Genomic DNA, 13,968 nt, shown 5'->3' on the forward strand with positions numbered 1-13,968 from the left:
CCGCCCCGGCTCCTGCTCCTCACCGCAGGGGCCTGGGCGGGAGGGCCCCGGGCGGCTGCAGCCCTCTGGTTGGTGCCGGGAGATTGCCGTTACGGGTTTTCTGGTTACTTCACTGACCCAGGCCCTCGCACCTCACCCACCGGCCACGGTGGGAGTCACCCAGCTCTCCCCCTCATGCTGAGGCAGGGCTTTGCCCGTGATGCCCGGTCCCAGCCCTGGGGAGTGCTGAAGCCTGTGAGGCAGCAGCAGGAGCTACCTGCTGCCTGCGAGGGGCTGAGGGTGTCATAGGGCTCACCCAGTCTCCCCCAGTCCCGCGTCACTCCCTGGACACGCCAAGTGCTGCGGCGAGGTCAGGAGTGGAGATGGGCTCTGCAGGTCTGTGAGCAGCAGGTTTTCAGCGTGACATTCTCCGTGTTGATTTCCACCAGAGATCTTCAAGTGGCAAAGATGCAGGGCGCTGGTGTGCACTGAGGAACTGCTTGTGTTAACTCATATTCTTGTACCACTCAGTAATTCACACATAAACATGTACTTCTCTATTATCTCTGTGCGTTATTCTTTTTGTCTCTTTGCATTGAAGGTGCAGCATTTCCTTACCTTTTACAGGGCGCTCCCAAACCTTGTGCCCAAAAGACCTGGCAAGACCAAAGTCCTCCGAGCGTTTCTGCTGCAACAGATGTGGTAGCTTCTCAGGAAATTGAAAAAGGAATAAAAATATCACCCCAGGAGGCTGCTCCAGTGGAAACTCCGCAGCACGGGCACCCCCAGCCCCGCTGCCCACGTGCTACCTTGGGCTTTGGCTCACAGTTGGCTCACACTCCAGCAGCAGCCGTGGTGCCTGCAGGAGCAGGGGCAGGGGCTGAGCAAGGGCCAGTCCTGCTCACCCCCAGCCATGCTGCCTTTGGCCGGCAGCTTGGCACATGCAGGGTTTGGGCCCAGGGACAGGTTAAGCTCTGAGCTAAAACACGTTTCCCTCTGGAGCTCTGGGTGGTAAAACATTTGCAGCAAGGAGGTGCTCCTCTACATTCCCCTTCCAAGGCTATCAAGGGGGCCTCAAGCTCACCCTAGCCTATCAGCAAGGATGGGTGGTCCCTGTGTGAGCTTGCTGTCAGGCACAGCACGGGCCCCAAAAAGTCCAGCATCCCCCAGGCTCACGGTGCTGAGGGTGTCTGAAGGATAGAATGCCTTTCATCTTTCTCTAATTTAAAGCAGCCTCTGAGTGGCGCCATTTATAAAATGACTTTTTAGAGTAAACTTGGCCAATGAAGTGGATCTCCATGCATTTTAGTTTGGTTCACACAATAACATTTTAGAAGGGACTAATGCAAACATTTTTATTTAGAATGTATTAATCATTTAAATATCAATACAGGTTTTGCAATAGTTATCAAGAGTTCCCAATACCAGCAGAAAATAAAACATAGCTACATGCTTGGCTATGTTCAGAGCTTTAGCAAGCCTCTCCATTTCTTAGCTGAACATGCAGGGTGGTATGTGTCAGTACAATTGAATAAATACAAAATAAAGCCATGGTCAAATGAAATGTTCCTCTGTGGGCCCGGGCATGCCTACTGGAGAACTACAGCCTCCTCCTGCCGTGTCAAAACCCCGGTGTGAGAACTGTTGTCTGGACTGGGATACAGAGCAAGGAAGACATGGTTGTCAGAGAAGCAATATTCAACCAAGGAGAGACCAAGGGTTGGGGACAGTGCCACTGACAGGCACTGGACTGCTCAGAGCAGGCAGTCCCAGCTGCTGGCTAGTGATACCTGGTACTGCAGCCCAAGATAGCATGTCCTGTACCTACTCCTTGTGCCTGCAGCTGCAGGTCGGTGTCAGTCCCAAAGCCTCCAGTGAAGGCCATGTCTAACCACGGCGATTAAAAAGTAAGCTGCCTTCTAGCAAAGCCCAGGAGCAGTAATGAGACTGACACATTCCTCCTACCATCTTCAGGAAAAAAGTGAGTCATGCTACTACTGAATTATAAACTCACAAAAGTAACATTAAAAAAAAGAAAAAAAAAAAAAAAAACAAAAAAACCCCCCAAAAAATACCAAAAAAACAACACTTCACCAAAACCCCACCATCCAACACATTTTCAAATATGCCAAGGAGTCTTTCCTCCTCAGCTGTTGTGGTTGTGGTCCTATTCCTTCACAAACTGCTCCATACAGGAAAGCAGGGCAGGCAAACCTAAATTCAGATGGCACTCCCAGAGTCAGTAATGTAGACTTGTCAGTCTGGGAGAGAAGGAGCACGCTTTTGTCTGGGAGCATGAAGGACACAGCTAACAACACATGAAATAATAAACCTCCTCCAAAATAATAGCTCTGCACAGCCCTAGGAAAGATGCTTGGCCAGCATAAATAGATGCTACAGAGGGAGAATAGGCCCAAGGGGAGAGCTTCCTTGCCGTTGTGGCTGTGGTGATTGAGGGTGGCTGTCTGAAAAATTGTGGTCTCCCTTCAAGAAAGGAGCTATTCGTATGCCTGACTGCTGTAATGCAGCACAGCCCGAGTTCTGAGCAAATACTTCTGCAAGCCAGCACACTTGGGAGCTACATGAACAGCTAAGGACCAGAGCAGGTCCTTTACACCTAAGCTTTTGCCCATGAGAAAGGGGAGATCATGGTGCCCAAGGCTTCTCTTGGCTTCTTCTTTCCCCTGCTCACTGTGATGTGTCACACTGTGATACTGCAAGTCCGGTCCCTTGGTGGGTAATGCTGGGTCTGAGCCTGTGCTCCTCCTCCACCCTCCTGGGCTTGCAGGGCTCACCAGAAACACAGTGGACATGCAACATCCTCACCCAGCTTCCATGTCAGACACAGATCCCAGCACTCCTGCACCGATGGAGTCAGAGGAGGGTTTGCTACACACACTGAGCCTGTCTTGGGTTACAAATGCTGGCTGTTGCATGGCATGGGATATAACTGGGACATTAGACAGCTATTGGAGACACCTCTGAATGCTTTTGCTGCTGTATGTTCTTGCGAGAGCCCAGCCTGATCCTGCCTTGCTGGAGGCTCAGGCACACTGGGAGATGATGTTTGAGTTGCAGTCTAAGGTGTGGGTGTGGCTTCTTTTGCAGTTTTCGGGCCCGCAGCCAGCACCAGGTGGGCTGACCAAGTCCAGGTAGTAGGGAGACTTAAGGAAACGGCGGTAAGAATCCTTTTCCATCAGGGTGAATATTTTTCTCTGAGCCTCATCAAAGCAGGACAGTGTAGGCTCCAGCATATTGTGGCTTGTCTTCTCCCGTGTGCATGAATCCAGGTTCACCTGTGGGCCGAAGGGACAGTGTAAGTGGAATCTGTCCCAGAACTGGCTATCATAAGTAAAGCAAAATCTGAGCATGTCTTCACCAGGTGTGCTCCAAATCTCCTTGGGTGGCAGTTGTCTGAAATGGCTGTTTGACAGGCGTGACCCTGACCCTGGCAGAATCTGTGCAGCTGGATACCAACACACCTCTGCTGCCAGACAAACTGACAGGGGAAAAGGACACATATCCCCCTGGGACGACTCCAACAGCTGGGACACTGGGAATCATAGTCCTCTCAGGCTTCTCCCATTTGAATGTGTACATGGGATGGCCACACAGTTGTTACTAAGCCCACTTTCCCTCCATCCAAGTTTAAAACAAAAGCAATAAAAATGACACCATTTCCTTGCTAACCAACAAAGAAGCAGCATGCTTCAACTCTTGCAAAACTATCAATTTCTACTTCCCTGTGCTGCTGGCCTGGTTCAAAATTAGAATCATAGAACCCAGGGTGACACCTTTGCCCAATAAATGTTCTGTGCACATACCTCTTTTGTGGCCTGCACTGAGATGAACTCATCGTAGATCTTTCTGGCCTTGGGGCTGAGCTTGGCTGGTGACTTGGTTTTCTTGTAGTCCTCACAACTGACCCAGAACTCGATGTTTTCCTCACTATACTCAGATTTGAGAAAAGCACGGAAAGCAGCCAGTCCTCCTACAGATTTAGGGGAAAACCAGATCAGGTAAGAGTGTTGGCTCTGGACAGTCATACCTGTCCACCCCAGTAACTTGGCAAACAGCAGTTCTGGGTTCTCCTTTGCAGAGCTGAATGAGCAGCTCCCCTGGGGCTAGCAGTAGGGATGGATGGCTGCCTCCAGGGCAGTCAGTCATGCCTGCTGGAATTCAGACAGGCCCCAGGGGGATGTCACACATGGCTCTTCAGCTGCCTGCTCCCTCACTGTGACCGTCAGTGTCTCAGCCAGGAGAACACAAGCAACTCGCATATTCCCAGGAGGCACTGAGGAGACAGCCAACACACACCACAGAGTTTCAGGCCATGGGAACAACACAAAGGAAACCTCAAGGACATCAGCGTAGCCTGGAACTGACAGGAAGACAAAGTGTCCCAAGGGCTCAGCTGCAAACAGTATCTCCCCTTCTTGGTTCTTGTTTAACCCACTGTTAACTGTGTGCTGCAGTCTTACCCCCTCCCCTTGCTCAGGAGCTAAAACAGTTGCCTTCACAAAAGGGACAGCTCAGCAGTACGTCAAGGCCCCACTCATGATACATTGGGATTGTCCCTTCGATCTGGCCAAGAGGACCCATCACCATCCCTCCCAGGGGCCTGTGTGGCCAAAGGACCTACGGTGTGCTGCGAAAAGATGTGAGATAAGATCCCGAGCCCCCTCCAGGGCCTGCTCACAGCACACACCCTCTGCAGGCAGCACAAGGATCCTCTTTACTTACTGTCATTATGGATCAAGTTTTCCAAAGACTCTGCCCACTTTCTGACTTCCTCTTGGCTAACCCTAAAAGGATAAAAAGGAAGAGATGTAGGGAAGATTTAAGGGGAGTACAGAAACGAAAAAAAAATGATTTTTTGGCTCAGCGCTATTAGAAAAACTTTTTCCCTTATTGTTGTAAGAGCATATACAAGAGACTATGATGGAGGTGTCTGCTTGCTTTACAGAGACCCTGGAGATCCCAGATCTAATCTATAGAAATTCTGGTTTGCGATGGATATCACCAGCCATGGGCTGGAAAGGAATTTTCCTGGCAAAATTCTTGAGGAATTTGTGTTTGTTTTGTGACTGGCTGCATCTCTTGATGGAGTATGGATCTGGGATCATTTTTACAGGTTGTATCAGTGAACTCCAAGGGGCTGATTTCTTTAACCTGTCAGGGGAATAGTAGCTATATAGAAAAGGAAGGAATGTGGGAACATGTCCTGCGTTCCTTCCTCCACCATACCAGAACATCCTAGGGCTAATCTATTCCAGGAGTGCACTGTGGCCTCCTTGGAAAGGACACCATCTACTTGCACCTCAGTGAGAGCAATGATACCCTGACAAGCTGCTCTCTCTGTTTTCTGTGCCAAAGCCTCTGTGCAGCTGTGTGGACCATTGCACCCATCCAACTCAAAAAGACAGTGATGCTGATTCTGCAATATGATGTTGCACTGGGTCTTGTGATGGTGATAGTCCCCTGCACAGGAGACTGCACAAGTCTTCCCATGTGCACAGGCATATTGAATCACTGAAGTGCTGGCAGAAAGGGACCTCTAGTTCAATCTTCTTCATGGAATGGGACTATCAACACCTGAGGACTATTGCACACCAGATTCAAATCCAGATGTTCAGGAGGTACTGGGAAGCAGCAGCAGAAACACTAACAAAGTTCAGCCCAATGAAGGATTAAACCACATGTTGCAGCCAGCCTGGGCTTAACAACACAGCAGCATCTGCTCTTACCTCTGGCTTGAAGATATTTTCTCCTTCTTGCCATGGGAAGAGCTGTAGTCACAAGAGTCTGACTTCTGCAGCAAGAAGCCCAGACGATGTTTCATGTCTTTGGCACTGAAAGAAACAATTCAAGAACAAGATGAAGATAATGCATTACAACTCCCTCTGCAGCCTCCTCACCCACAATAAGCTCGTTCAGCATTACCCAGTGACACAAATACAGGTCACTGCTAGTGACTCCAGTGCTGACTTTCCTCACATAATGCACATTTGTGTTGTTAGACAAATACAACAAAGTCAAAGAAGTAATTTTTCACATTCAACAGCACCGTTTTCTTGCTTAGAAGGTCATCAGCCCAGAGGCAGGGCTGGCAGAGTGAGAGAAGCTGCTCTTTTCCTACTGTTTGTTTACAGTTAAAATATCGTGATAGAAAGGCATCACCATGCTGTAAATGTGTCACTTTTCCTTGAACTGAGTTGCCCAGCTACCAATGTCTGCTTCTTACACCCATACTAATCCTTTCCTGCCATCCTTGCCATCTTGCCAGCACATCATCCAGCTGCAGGAACAGCAGGGCTGTGCCAGGCCACCCCATCAAGCAGCTGCCTGTGACACAGAGGGAAGGGGAAGGAGCGAAGGGCTTGGAGCAGGACCATGGGGTGAGATCAGGGGATGAGCCAGGAGCTTCACCACAACCTGCCCATACTGTACTCCCTTGCTCCACAGCAAGATCCTCCAAGGATACATGCTTAATTTTGTTCTGCTTTCCAGCCTGCTCAGGACAATCGCTGCCTGACAGCAGCATCCAGGTATGCAGCTGGTATTCGCCTCTGCATCTCTCTGGATTTCCTTTCACTTTGAGAACACCACTTTAAGGTCGGCAAATCAGTCCTGCTTGCTCAGGGGTGCCAGCCCTGGCCTGCTGCAGGGTGCAATGATAGTGTGAGCAGGAAATTCTTCTCCTGCTCCTCAGAGCAGAGCCTGGAGAAATGCAAGAGGTTGTGCTGCAGAGCTGAGCACTGGTAGCTGCTCAGCGCCCCAGCACTGCTCCCTGCTCCAGCCATGGCACCCTGTCAGCGTCCTGGCCACGGTCCTCACTGCTTGCTTGTGACCGTGAATGTCACCTTAACAACGCCAGCACTAGGGTGAGAGTTGGGGAAACTCAGAGCCTCTCTAGAGCAGGGTGCACGTGACCATGGCCAACACCCAGGCCCTGCCTGGGCATATATTGGGTGCTCTGCACCGCCAGAGTCGGGCTGCCTGGCACTGTCACGCTACCTGCCCGCAGGCTCCATCTGCAGGGAGGTGGCAGCACGGAGAAACAAGATGCTGCTGCTTGCAGTGAGCCCCACAGCTTTCTGGGAGAGATGGATTTTTGGGGGGAAACCTGGACAGAAGTGGTTAAAAGATGTTTACTTTTATTTTCTTTGTATTTAAAAAATAATAATAATTAAAAAAATGCTGTCAAATGCTCCTGCAAATTGAAGGGGAAGGTATCAGTATTTTTTCCTCACATATTCAGCACTTGTTTTCAAATCCACCATGCGTGGTGAGCTTTTTCTCCCAGATGGGAGCAAGCTGAGCTTTCAGTCTGTATTTTCCCAACACTCTCCCACTGCGCAGCCACTGGAAAACAGCCTCAGGAGTGGCCAGGAAGGTAGTGCTGCACCATCAGAAACCTGTGTTAGTCTGCATGGGCTGGGAGCTGAGGAGTTTTGCAGCAATTCTGGGGACCTGGGCCATCCTGCTGAGGGTGTCCTGAAAGGCAGTAACACTCTTACGGGAGGGGTCCTGGCCCCCTTTCAGGCATGGAGACCCCCTCACGCCAGGCTGTGGGCAAGTCATGCTGCCCAGGTCATGCTTGGGGGTAGCCAGACTCTGCTCTGCCACCACAGGGATGCCTGGCTGGTACCGCACACCGGGGTGCAGTCAGATCCTGCTCCCACGGCAGGGGTACAGCCCATCCTGATCAGCCCCACACAACAGGGATATGGCAGCCCCACACCAGCCCCACGGCGCTGTGCCCCGAGGGTACAGCCTGAGCCAGTCCCGCAGCATCAGTGCACAGCCGGGGATACAGGCTGACGCCGCACCGGCCAGCGCCACATCCAGATCCACGATGCCCCGGCTGCCTCGCATCCCTGCCCTGCCCGACGGGTCTCTGGTCCTGCCAGGCTGGGGTTCTGCATCTGGGGTGCGTTTTGGGGAATGACCCTCAACTTCAGAGATATCCCGTCTGCCTTGCTTCCCCCTCAAAAAATCAAATGAAAGAAAATTCAGCAGAGAAAGGATTCAGAGGAGAAAAGGGGTGCAAAGCTTGCGGCAGAGGCAGATGACAGGAATATCAAAATACAGCAATGCTGAGAGCTGCTTGTTTTGCTGATGGGAAGGATGGGTTTAGAGTACCCGCAGCTCAACACAAAACCTTTATGCAATTCTGCTTCTGAGTAACAGGGGGAAAAAAAGCCTGCAAGCAATCATTTGTACCTAATCTTACAGAAGAATCAAAGCCAAATCCACCACTCCTGCTTCAGACACAAAGTGCAACACATCAGCGTATCTCCAGACTCACAAGACCATTCATTAACAGATGTTCAGAAATAAACAGTACCTTTTTAAGCAAGTGGCTGGCAGTGCAGCGAGTCCCTTGCACATCTTGCTCCCGGGGTCGGTTGGTTCTGTGTTCCAGGAAAAGCAGCAGCGCCGGAGGGGGCAGAGGCTGCGTGCGGGTCCTGCGCCGCCTGCGGAATCCGGGCTCGCCTCTGAGCCGGCTGCGCTGCCTTGGCTCCGTTTTATAGCCTAGCCCCGCCAGCCCAGCAGTGCTGGGCGACCCAGTCAGCAGTCAGCACAGCGGCAGCACCCGTCCCCTTTTTGCCCACCCAAGAGGAAGAGGGTGACGTATAAACCAAGACAAAAGACCGAGTGGGATTGAAAACCTTACCAGAAATGAAGCTTGGTGTTTGGCTTGGAGAGGTGGATTATTTTAAAAGGACGGGAAGAGCTTCAGAGTTTTTCCTCTATTGCAAGAGATAGAACAGTGCAGATAAAAGCTGGAGGAGATTTTCGGAGGGGTACAGGCAGTAAAAAGGGTCAGAGAATCAGTTCTCAGAACTAAGATCAGCTTAGCTGGTTCCTCAGTTCATTTTCCCCTCTATTTAAAGTAAGCTGGGGAAAGCAAGGGACAAGAATTTTAAACGCAAAGTGTTCCCGTAATCCCAATGAACGCAGAACTCTAAAGAAAGAAAAATGGAAATTTACCAGGGAGCCAGCTATGCAGATGAGACTGTCCTGTTTTATTCTAGAGGCATGTGGATATATGCCTTTGGTGAGGCTGAAAAAAAAAGCTCTGAAGGGCATATCACTAGCGGAATACAAGATTTGCGTGTCCCAGCACACACATATTTGGGGACAGCTCACATACATGTGTAGGAAACAGACAGAAGGTTGAACGACATGGCTGTCTTAAGTATCTGGGTGCCACTGCAGTGCTTCACTTCTCCATTTGCATTTGCCCCTCATCAAAAGCCAGACCTCAGGACTCAGAAGTCCCCAGGTCTCCAAGGGAGCATAACTGTGCCTGCCCAGAGAGGACTTTGTGGCAGCATTGAGGCTACCCTGTGCTAAAGTATGAACCCATGAAACACCTGGCTGTGGGGATATTTGGTGGTGACTGCACTGTCTGGCACTGCTGTAGTCCCAAGGGAGAGGAGAATAACTCTAGCTACACCACTTGTTCTCAGCCCTTGGAGGGTACAGAAGGCAGTTGTCCCTCTGGAGAAGAAGAATTGGCTGATATTTATCAAACTGTATCTCGGCACAGCCTGTATAATCATAAAAGAGAGGAAAGCTTTGGGCAGATGGACATGTATATGGTCTGCTGCACTTCATCTTGTTCATCCTGCTATGAAATAAAGAAATCTCAGTTCAGCAGCAGGCTGCCTGCCCATGCTACCCACTGCTGAGCTCCCCTCTCCCTAGAAACCTTTAAATACTTTGCCCATGGTCTGCAGAAGTTGCAGGGTGAGCCTTTCCCTCCTGTGTCTCTAGAGTCTACAGCCAGCAGCACAGACAACCCAAATCCCAGACTAGTTTATCTCCTTTGGCATACTGCACCCTCTCAGGTCATTAACTGTGCTGAAAGGCAACACTTTAATTTTAAATGCTTTTGTACAAATGTGACTATCCTGTTGCCCAACCTGAGGAAACAGGACTTAAGTCTTGCACTGTTTGGACTAAAAATCAGCTCCAACATGGGGCAGTGTAAAACTTAAATGAATTAATCCCCTTGTGCTTTCAGTGTTGGTGACCTGACAACACTTGGGTGGATCTGTAGGATACAACTGAGCGCTGGCAGAACTGGTGTTGAAGCTCTCTGGTGTGTTCTGTTTGGGGAGGAGAGAAGCCATAGGGCAGAATATAACCAAGAGAGAAAAATTGTAACTAATTAATTAATTACTAAATATTTAATATCATTAATTTTAATCTCAAACTTCTGCAATGTTACTGTTGTTTGTGTGCAACCGCAGCACTTTTATTTAAGCAATTCATCAGCTCAGCTGGCTGACACTGTCAAGATGTCTGCAAGCTCTAACCCTAGCAGCCACACCCTGACCTCCTGGCTCAGGAAGGTCTCAAAAGCTGCTTGCTGGGGCAGGGAACCTCTGCAGAACACAGAAATTCTGCAGTTTCTCTACAAGTCGCCATGTAAACAGATTTAGAAATATCACACTTCTCTGTGGATTGTAAGCACATTAGCTACATGGCTCTAATGACACCTGGATGCTGGTGTTGCCAACATCAGGTCACCTTCTGCATTCCTCAACTTCTGAGTGAGCGGCTGTAATAAGAAATGTCTAGCACTGCCATCACAACAGCAAGCCCAAAGGGCTTTGCAATTAAGACCACCCCACCCCTGGATTGGGCATGCAGACTCCTAAAACTGTTGCAGTTGAAATGTCCCCTTTTCCAGTTCACTAACACAGACTGGTTCAGTCTGGCCCCCATGCGAGGAGTTTGGGTTTGTGCACCACTCTCCTCCAAGCTGGGCTTCCCAGCTGTTGCACTTTAATGCCCTTTTAGCTGCTCCAGCTGGTCCCCAGTCAGAAGTACTGCTCTCCAACTCTTACCCTTCATAATCAGGCCTCTTCGCCCAGGGCACAGACAAGCACCAGAATCTCCCCCTCCCTGCCAGTTAGAGAAGCGGCCGCTTGTGTCACTTTTTGTGCCAGCCACGTCACCTCTGGCTCGTTTCACCTGCGGCGTGGAGGAGCCAGCAGTGAGGATGGGCCGGGGGCTCCCTGGCCCACACGTTTCTCAGCTGCTGGCGCTTTGGAAGCACCCAAAGACAGCGCAATATTAAATGCCTGCGGTTCCCACTGTGGCATCCCTCACTGCCCACCCACTCATCCCTGCTGCATCCCCTGCCCTGCCCCCCCAAGCAGCCAGAGACAAGGCTGTGGAGCGGAGCTTTCCCTCCCACCGTCACTGCTGGGGAAGACCGTCACACACACGTGCCCACCTCCGTACACAAGCGTGTGGGACGTGTCCCTCGGCTCAGCTGCAGCCAAGCGGCAGGCCGTGGGAGGAGGCAGGGAGCACGGGGAATGCTGCTTCCGTGGTCATTGCCCAGAGCAGAGCTACTATAGGTTGTTGCCCTCCTGAGAGCGTGGGGAGTCCCCTCCCCTCTCAGAGCAGTGTGCTGCAGGATGCAGGAGCGCACAGGGGAGGCAGCTGCTCTGCGTCACTGGAAATGGAGAAGGGTGTGACACAGAAGCTGTGAAGATGTGCTGCTGGGCCAGAGCCTCTTCTGTCCTTGCTGCCTTCCCTGCTCTGCCTTGCAGAGGCTAATGGTGGCCCACTCTCCCTCCTCTTCATGTCTCACAAAGTCAGCCAGGCACCTTGGGATTGGGCTAGCAAATTGCTTAGGTGCACAGGGGGACACTGGGCAGAGTATCACCCATCTTTCTCATAAGCATCCCCATCCCAGTGTGTGGCTGGCCCCTGATTTGTTCCGCAGACAGCTTTGGAGAGGAACCAGAGCACGTCCCATACCCCTGAGAAGCAGTAATTGGGGTGGCACTGGTCCCTAAGGCTGCAGAAGCCCTGTGCCAGCAGCTGCCCTGGTCACATGTGAGTGGCCCCAGTGCCAAGCCCTACTGCAGCAAGAGGGTCTGGGGCTGTGCTGAACTCCCTGATTTGCTTCTCCCATACCCCCAGTCCCAAGCATTCTTTACACAAAATCCCTCCCAGTGCAACCCCTACCACTGATTTCTTCTCCAGCACACTTTTTAGTGGGTAAGATTTCCTTCCAGTAACAAGGGCTCCATCTTCTCAACACGTATGTGTGCTTTGATTTAACTACAGCTAATGAGCTGGGAGCAGAGAGCCCTGGAAGGACCATTTGGGTCTGAGTTTGGATGAATCAGCTCAGCACGTGCCTGTGCCACATTTCCTGTCCCAGGGCACTGGCTATGGCCTGACCTCTCTAAAAGACACATGAAGAGGCCACGCTTGTCCCCACAGGGCGCTCCAGCCAGCGTCGGGATTCCCACAAACACTGTCCCACAGAATAGTCTGAGGAAATTTTTCTTTCCCATGTCTCTGCAATGCACCCCTTTGATTTCACACGTGACCACAGCCATAGCCCTCACAACCAGCCCCCCAGAGGCAGCCTTTGAGGAGAGAGCATCTCTTCCCAAATTAGCCCTGATGAGAGGCATGACTCACCATTCTACCACATGGTTAGTTCACTGTTCACACAGAAACCTTCTCAAGTGGATGCACCTCTAGGCTGACCTAGTCACCTTTCTGCTACTCCTGGATGAGGCAAAGATGAACTTTGAAAGGCAAAGCAGCTCTGTAAATGTTAGCACATTCATTCTGCACATTCCTCAGCCCCAACTTCATATCATTCATGCAACCAAACATAGAGCTCATACAATTTTCCTGTGTTCTCAGTTGTTTTCTACTTATATCTACAACATCAGTGGATTTTTGTCATTTGTGTGCTTGGAACTTCCTAATAATTTGAGGAGGTTTGGCTGGGTTTCTGTTTGCTTCAACCTTCAGCTTTTGGGCTGTCTACTTCTCAGAAGAAAACGTTTCATCTTGTATCAAAGGAAGAATTTTGTTCAGCCCAAATGGATGTTTTTTGTCTCCTGGTTTGGGTTTGCTAATGAAATAAGTGGGTTGGTGGTGTGTTTTGGTTTTTTTCTTTTTTGTCTGACTATTGTTCTTGTTTGTGGGCATCAGACAACAGAAAAAGCTGTAATTTGAGTAATTTGCCTTCCAGTTTCCCAAAGCTCTGTCTCATCATCCATCTTCATTAACAGCCCCTTAAACATTTCCTCTTGATCACTAAAAAAGTTTTGAGTAACACTGGACCACAGACCAAGCAAACATATCCCTGTTCACTGATGCTTCCCAACACTAAAAACACTTTGAAATGTCTCATTAAGCCTCTTTTAGTCCATTTAATATGGATTTTATGACATTTTAAGCCAAATATTGATAGCAAGTCATATTCATTTATAAATCTATTTCATCACCACAGCTCCCCCCTAAAAGCACTATTAAGCACATTAGAAAAGGGCTATTTTTTCATTAAATCACATCAGCCAGTATCAATTATATCCCCACCTTTTCAACAGAGCCTGCTGTTGTCCATACTAATACTGCTCCTGCACTGATTGAAACGTTAATAGCTCTATGACTATATAGCTCACCCCTTCTTACGGCATGGCTTTTTTCCAGTCTCCTTTTATTCTAGAATGTATGAAAAAGGACCACTTTGTCCTGAGAGATCTTAATTCCATTCCTTCAAGAATCAGTGCAAGCCAGTTACACTCGGCTGGTATAAAACAGTGTAGACCACTCCCAGGGCTTCATAGCCCCCAGGCAGGGACACCCTCCCTGGTCTTCTGAGAAGGACATGGAGCGCTGGAATGCTTGCACTGTGTCCCAGCTCTGCCTGCAGCTCCTCTGGAAGTCTCCCAGTGCCTGACCCCAGTGCTGCCATTGCTTCTTCTGTCCCCAAAACGTGGCTGTGGGTGTGGAGCAGATGGTTTTGTCCTGTCTGTGTGCTGCCAGCCCATCAGCCCACGCAACCAGAGAGCTGGGTTCTGTTCCTGCTGAGCAAAGGCAGCTCTAGTGAAACACGCAGCAGGGACTGCTCACAGTGAACAGTTCCACCCTTGACAGCAACCAGGTTTAAGTATTCTCACTCCATATTTTGGCCTGATATAGTGTAAA

General features: G+C 50.1%; 1 protein-coding gene across 3 annotated transcripts; it reads right to left on the minus strand.

The window, feature by feature from the left end:
* Positions 1-2,804: 2,804 nt before the first annotated feature.
* On the minus strand, positions 2,805-13,656 carry RGS4 (regulator of G-protein signaling 4). Of its 3 annotated transcripts, none has more exons than XM_008942088.1 (6): positions 13,649-13,656; positions 13,266-13,270; positions 5,727-5,831; positions 4,723-4,784; positions 3,804-3,970; positions 2,805-3,275 (listed from the first exon to the last, which is right to left on the minus strand). In XM_008942088.1, exons 3-6 carry the CDS (start codon positions 5,819-5,821, stop codon positions 3,024-3,026), a joined length of 576 nt encoding a protein of 191 aa, XP_008940336.1. In that variant the 5' UTR covers positions 5,822-5,831; positions 13,266-13,270; positions 13,649-13,656; the 3' UTR covers positions 2,805-3,023. The 3 variants fall into 3 exon arrangements, with proteins under 3 accessions (XP_008940336.1, XP_008940333.1, XP_008940335.1); XM_008942085.1 differs by lacking the exons at positions 13,266-13,270; positions 13,649-13,656 and adding exons at positions 8,330-8,540; positions 8,660-8,708; XM_008942087.1 differs by lacking the exons at positions 13,266-13,270; positions 13,649-13,656 and adding an exon at positions 8,660-8,886.
* Between the last annotated feature and the right edge of the window lie 312 nt (positions 13,657-13,968).

The sequence above is a fragment of the Merops nubicus genome, unplaced genomic scaffold, assembly GCF_000691845.1.
Source record: "Merops nubicus isolate BGI_N331 unplaced genomic scaffold, ASM69184v1 scaffold1696, whole genome shotgun sequence".
Lineage (NCBI taxonomy): Eukaryota > Metazoa > Chordata > Aves > Coraciiformes > Meropidae > Merops > Merops nubicus.

Excerpts from the sequence above, each read along its gene's own strand:
- RGS4 (XM_008942085.1), bottom strand. The coding sequence starts at position 8,373 with ATGTGCAAGGGACTCGCTGCACTGCCAGCCACTTGCTTAAAAAG. Across the intron at positions 4,785-5,726 it reads AAAATATCTTCAAGCCAGAG|GGTTAGCCAAGAGGAAGTCA; the intron begins GTAAGAGCAGAT and ends TTATCCTTTTAG. Across the intron at positions 3,971-4,722 it reads AAACTTGATCCATAATGACA|GAGGACTGGCTGCTTTCCGT; the intron begins GTAAGTAAAGAG and ends CTAAATCTGTAG.